General features: G+C 40.8%; 1 protein-coding gene across 3 annotated transcripts in view; it reads left to right on the top strand.

The window, feature by feature from the left end:
- The first annotated feature begins 3,000 nt into the window (after positions 1-3,000).
- Positions 3,001-6,932, top strand: part of aplp1 (amyloid beta (A4) precursor-like protein 1) — a 33,843-nt gene continuing 29,911 nt past the window's right edge. For 2 of the 3 annotated variants that reach the window (XM_085178230.1, XM_085178228.1), the window contains exon 1: positions 3,001-3,287. In XM_085178230.1, coding sequence (XP_085034356.1) covers positions 3,222-3,287 — 66 coding nt within the window. In that variant the 5' untranslated portion in view covers positions 3,001-3,221. The remainder of the gene's footprint in view (positions 3,288-6,932) is intronic. The other variant, XM_085178229.1, reaches the window with a different exon arrangement.

The raw sequence follows: 6,932 nt of genomic DNA, 5'->3' as shown, positions 1-6,932 counted from the left end.
CCAGCTGCTTTTCTGTTTGGGGACTTACTGTAAGAGGAAGCTTTTATTTCTTTATTTTCAAGACATGTGTTCCCCCTGCTGACCATTTAGGGAGGTTGCTGCCAAGTATTTAAAAAATCTAAAGATTTTTCATAAAAATCTTTTACCATTATGCATTCATGTGGACTGTTTACAGAGTATAAACTCTGTGTTGCATTATTTCAAAATATAGTATGTTAGTTTTTGAACTACACTCAGCATACAGGCTTTCATTTAGAATGAATGAACTGAGGTTTTTATTTTTGTGATATTTTATCATTTTGACAGCAATACTTTGATGTTTAATAACTCTATTTGTTTACTGATTAAATTATTTTAGTACTTAGCCACTCCTGTTGCAACAAAAACAGCAGCAGCAGCAGCAGCAGCAACAACAACAACAGCAACAACAACAACAACAACAATAATAATAATAATAATAATAATGATAATAGCAAGTACAAAAATTCAAGACCTTTACTACGACCTTTGCAGTAACAACATGGACATGAATGGCATTGACTGAATAGGTCTGGCAATCCTCCAAAGATCCTTTAGTGTTGTCAGGAATGCTTTGCTTACATAAATGATCAGTGAGGTTCAGGTCAGGTAAATGATTAGGAAAGACCACGGGAGCCAGCACTGCTTACTCTTCTTTGGTCTTAAGGTAGCTTGAGCTCACTATCCTGCACGAGGCATTTCTCTGAATGGAGGAGAGCGTGTAAACCCCTACCAGATTTTATAATAATAAAATTCCACCACCACCTTTTGGTGTGCCACATCATTATTTGGCAAATAAATTTGGCGTTATTTGACAAATTAATTTGTCTCAGACAATTTATTGTAATCCAGCCATCTTAAAAAAACCCAAAACAACTTTTTTTCTCACTGGCCTGCTAATAATATCGTGTTGTTAATTGCTGGTACATACACGTGGTTTTTAGATTTGTACTTCCTTCCTGAGGAAGAAAATACAAATACGTATTAGGTGATGATCTTTTGATAAGACGTTTGCTGCTTTAACTCTTGAGCGTGAGGTTGCTTCTTTGTTTCTCAGTGGACTGATCTTCTGATGGTGCTCTCACTCTTGGTCAACCTTTGGATACTACTGTTTGCTTTTCACAAACCAGGGTGTTTACACCCTTAAGGGTATTGCAGCAAGAAAGTCCTGGGTTTGAATCCACCAGCTGGGGCCTTTCTGTGTGGGCTTTGTATGTGCCGGCCTGGATTTTCTCAAGGTACTCCAGTTTTCTCTTAAGACATACACATTAGATTAAGTGGTGATTGTAAAGTGGCCCTAGATGTGAATGTGAGTGTCAGTGGTTGTCTGGATGGATGGATGGATGGTGGGAGGGAGGGATGGATGGAGGGGTGGATGGATGCTTCCTGTCATTGTGTGATGGTGAGAAAGACCTTCTTTACTCAGGCTAACAATATGACTTCTGAAATTGACATTTCCCACTGTCACAGTGCTACTTAGCAACAGTGTTGGGAAGGTTACTTTTAAAATGTATTCCATTACAGAATACATAATACATGCCCCAAAATGTATTCTGTAACGTATTCCGTTACGTTACTCAATGAGAGTAACGTATTCTGAATACTTTGGATTACTTAATATATTATCATGCTGTTTACAACTACGTGAATGTACTATTGCTGTGATTTATTACTGTTACTGAAGGTCCGCGGCTCCGAACCGTAGTAAAGGGACCTCTGGCTAATATGGTGGGTTCCTGTCGGGCTCATAGCAGAAAACTAGCTTTACTTTGTTGTCTGGGTCAACTTTGCTTGCGAGAGATAAAGAGAGGCGTTGAAAGGCTGCTCCAACAGAACTTATTGTTTTTGGAGGAAAACACGAACAAAGCGTACAGTCGAGTCTTAATAGCTTACTTACAACTGGGCTCGTCAGGCACTCTTCATGGCTGCAGTGGTTACTATTATATTTACATGCTTCCAGCTCCCGTTTTTGCTCGATGACAGCTCGTACTTTTCCTTTTTCTCCCTCCCTCGCTCACAGACACATAACGGGTATGGCAGTCCATTCTCCCTGCAGCACGGACTACACTGCCTATGATGCTACATTCTTTAGAGCTATACCTGTAGCATTCTGCCTATTAGCTTAGCACAACAACAACAACAGACGCTCTCTCACCCAGGAAACACGCAGAGAGAGAGCGTTACCCTGTAACCATGCAACCATAACGCCCTGGAACAACAGAACGTAGCTGTCAAACAAAACCCAAACAGTCCTGACCCGCCACAATATGAAACAGGGAAGTACCGCCGTGTAATCCATTTATTTCAACAAAGTAACTGTATTCTGAATACCACCTTTTTAAACGGTAACTGTAACGGAATACAGTTACTCATATTTTGTATTTTAAATACGTAACGGCGGTACATGTATTCCGTTACTCCCCAACACTGCTTAGCAACAATGTGTTGCTGAGGCAGACTTATAGCAGTGGAACAATAGCTGCAAATGTATTATCAAGAGTGCTCATATCCACTTAAATGTCCTCCAAAAGTAGGTTTCTGTTGAAGGAATGTGATTTAAAGAAAAGAGACAGTTAGCTCAAGATCAGTGAATGTATATTTGCTTGTAAATTACTGGTAACATATGAATGCAATAACTAATAAATAATTTCTTTAGAAATCATTGTAAATAAATTTGCATGCAGTTGAATCAGTTAACCAGGCGCCTTAAGAGTTATTCAGTGAATCACCTGCAAGATTATTCTCTACATGACAAGTCAGCTTGCTTTGTCTTCAACTGAAACAGTAGTAGGACCACAGGTTGAGACATGAACTACGTGAACCCCCCCCCCCCCCCCCCCCCCCCCAACTCTCTCACTCACACACACTTTAAATGTGACACAGAAAGTGAGCGGTTGCATTTTCAGCTCATCCCCACCAGATGTCTCTCTGCACTAAGCCACAGCGAGGACGCCAGGAGTAGCCTGTATGATAAATACCCGCAGAAACAGGGCTTGGTTCTGTCAGACTTCATCCACATAAAAGCCCAGGCTGCCATTGGAGAACCCGTTGGCAAGACGAGCGAACAGGAGGAAGACGCAGGAGATATATAGGAAAGGCAGTGTTCATCACTTCAGCCGATGTAACCAGACAGCTTATGCTGGACTCAGTTATTATATAGCAGCAACTTCGTCATAAAAAAAGAGGCAGAGGAAGGCGAGAAAATGGGACATACTGCAATACCTATATTGATGGCTGTATTGTCATTATGCGTGCGGAAAAACGTCGAGGTAAGAGCAAAACAGTCTGAGTCTTTTATCTCTGCCAGCTGAATTTTTGTTTGTTTGTTTCGTTCACTGAATGGCGAAGAGGACAAAATGCATTTTTATTATTATTATTCGCTCTCTCATTCAGCTGCTGTTCTCTCCGGGATTGCTCATAATCATCTGGGGCAGGTTTAATTTGTAAATGCACCGTCCTGTGTCAACAAGAGTAATGACACGCATCGCCCACGAAAATGCAGTGATAGTGAAAACGTTTGAGATGCACATACATATATGTGATGTAAATGAAAGCCCACACTCAGGAGAGTCTCCGTGAACATGGTTTACAGTATATTTGGCTCGCTGCGTCAAGCCTGGGCCTGCACTGACATGATGAATGTTACAGGCCCTTTTTTCTTTTTCCTGTTTTTTTGCTTCTGTGGAAGGATGGAGATTAAATCCCATCTCATTTCACCCCATCTGGCGCTGTCAGAGAAGCAAATCAGCTCGCATCCGTCCTTTAGAGAAGTGGTGCAGCTCTTGAGCAGGATGGAGCCATCATGCATATTCAATTGGTGTTCTGTTGTACATTTGGTCTTCATGGAAGAACACTGAATTGATTAAAAACTCCCTGCTGAAGAGTCAGGAATTAGATTTGCTGTCAGATTTGCACTGAGGCGTCTTTGTGCGGATACCTCTGGTTTCATATGGTCCTTGGGAGTGTGATACTGAGAAATCCATCTTAATGACATATATGGGGTCATTCTATTGGCATATGTACCTGCCCATAGTTAGGGGGTGAACACTGAAAGTCTCTTGTACAGAGTGAAAGATCAATGGGCCACTGGGTACTCCAACCCCCTCTCCGGCTGATCGTGACTTACAGCCGACCCTCAGCTTAATGGACTTGACCTTTATTTCTCAATAACTCCTCAGCCACCCATCACGAGGCATGAATTCATGTTGGAGGATGTGCTCTAGGTTATTGTTGGAGGTGTGTGAGTATGGGAGGGATATGAGGAGGAAGAGGGGGGAGGAGAAAGGGGGATGGATGAGTCATGACATCCCAGCTCGAGCTGTGGTTTAGGTGAAACACTCCTCTTCTAATAAAGAGTGATTGCATTCACCTCTAACATCTGAGGTGATACATGGAGGACCCTGAATGCAGGTTGAGACAGATCTTGAGGTAGTTTGTGAAATGTTTATTCATTAATCATCATCCTCAGTGAATCAGTAGCAGTCATAAAGCCTCTCCTTTCATTCTGAAATGATTTCACTTCTGTAAGAGCCTTAGTGGGATTACTGCTATACCGAGGAACAGGCTTTAGCTTCATACAAGGAGACCTGCTCGTGAAGGTTTACAGGGAAGATTACACATTGAGAGGGTTGACTGGCTGGATTACACTGTGGTATTAGTCCTAATAAAACTGTCAGCCTCCCTTAATTCACTTAACATGAATACAGTTCAAACATGAATAGTGCAAAATTGTTTTGATCTCTCTGTTATTGCATGCCATTTAAACAGAGCATGTTAACTTGAAAATGGAAATTTCAGACTCTACTCTGTATTCATAAGGCCTTTAACTGGAACTCAAACACATATTCAGCATTATCCTGTGTTCTTGCTGTGAGTGCACAGACATTTTTATGCCAGACAGTCACATGTATTGTATGTCCAATAAGAGCCTCCCTGCTCTCTCAGCTTTAATAGCACTCACCTGTAGAAGCACTGAAAACATTAGCAAATTGACATACAAAGCAGTTTTCCCCGTGACGCAAAAGGTCAGAGAAACAACCCCTTTGTTGCACCCTGTGAACTTGTGCAGTGCTGTCTGACCTTAATGAAATGCAGAAGATTTTTTTGTTTGTTAGGAGCATTTCCCATTTTAATAAGAATGGGAAATGTAGATAACTTACATCACTTTTGCTCAAATGTCATTAGAACAGTAGTGATTTCTGCTTGGCACTGATATTGAATTTGAGTGAGATTTTGCACAAATATGTAGATCTTTTATTAATTTCTCACATCATTTTCCAGTTATTTTATTATACTTTTTCTAACATTCCTTTTATTCTCCATTATTTTAAATGGATGCTTTCTTAATGGACTATTTATTTGGCCTTCAAAATATATCAGGAAGAAAGAAGCGGATTGTGATTTCATGTTCAGACTGCTTATCCTGTCCAAACCAGCACTTCAACACCTGAAGGTATTCTACATGAATACAAGTGTGAGAGAACCAAAAACATACTTATATGAAAAGCTGGAACTGATACATCTTCAGATTACACAATATTTTTTCTTTGGATTTGACGATAACTAGGATAGGGGTGGGATACGCTCCAGCCCACCTACGGCTCTTAATTGGATAGGTGGAAGAGGATGGATGGGTGATTTTTTATTCCTGAGAATAGAAACATTTCATGGCTAAAATTTCCCATTGAGAACAATTCTTGGTTACTGCATTAATTTCCATAATCTAATCATGTCAATTAAAAAACAAGAAGATTTTGTTTGATGATTTGCAGCATTACCCATAATGCTTTAAGAGGACCAGAGATGTTAATGAAACAACTGCCCTGTAGAAATGGCTGCACAAAACCTGCACAGTCGACAAATTTCTATCCATTTGCAGTTTGTTGTTACACAAAGCGCTCATACAGTGATTGTGCTCTTCTGTAGCCATATTTCTTTTCTAAAGACCACTGTAGGATCTACAGGTATGCTCAGTTTTAGATAAATAACTGCAGTGCAAACCTCTGCCTGAGCTCTCCAGCACAGAGAGTCTCGAGGACAGACCCAGAAACAAATGCGCTGTTTGGAAAGATTGTGTAGGAAAGCTTTAAGCATAAAGCGGGAAAACAAGGAGAGAGTAGGGAAATATCATGATGCAGCTGCGTGCAGGCAGGAAAAGGACCCAAAAGCAGACCTCACAGAGGCGAAAATTCAAAGTCAAAAAACAGCTTTATTGCTGGAAGGGAAAATGTTACAAAGAACTACACTTGAAATCATAACTAAACATACAGAGAGGCACACAGGGAAATGCAGCCATGAATGAGGGAGATCGCCACAACAAGCACAGGAAGAAACAGACGCTAAATACAAAAGGGATAACAAGGGAAGTGAGGACACATGAGAAACACAGCTGGCACGAATAACCATAATGAGACAGGGCAAGCAAGACTGAACAGAATGAACATGAAAACACTGGACCTTCACAATAAAACAGGAAACATGATGCGGGAGTGGAGGAGAGGCTGACGAGAGGGAGTGAGGGAACACGAGAGAGAGCAGAAGTGATGGGCTGGGGAAACATGGATAAACATGGAATAAACCACAAGAAGGGGAAAGAAGACACAAGAACACACATAAACACAAACACAGATGCAGTAAAGGAGACACAGAGGGCAAAGACACGAGGGGAGATTCAACAAACAAAACTAACAAAACTAAACAGAACAACCCAGGCACTTACAGGATACTGCTTAGAAATAACAAGGAAGACTTAACATTACACAAAATGACAAAAAACAGAGAGACTGAAACCGCTCGGTCACCGACCCAGGACCGTGACAGGAAATTATGTGGAGAAGATAAAAGGCAGGAAGATTAAAAAAATACATTTTAGTAAGCCTGAATTTCAAATTAATTCAGTCAAAGTAATTCAAAAA

The sequence above is a fragment of the Neolamprologus multifasciatus genome, chromosome 11 (genome assembly GCF_963576455.1).
Source record: "Neolamprologus multifasciatus chromosome 11, fNeoMul1.2, whole genome shotgun sequence".
Taxonomy (NCBI): Eukaryota; Metazoa; Chordata; class Actinopteri; order Cichliformes; family Cichlidae; genus Neolamprologus; species Neolamprologus multifasciatus.
Note: the sequence above shows the minus strand (reverse complement) of the source record. Positions and strands in the feature narration are given on the sequence as shown.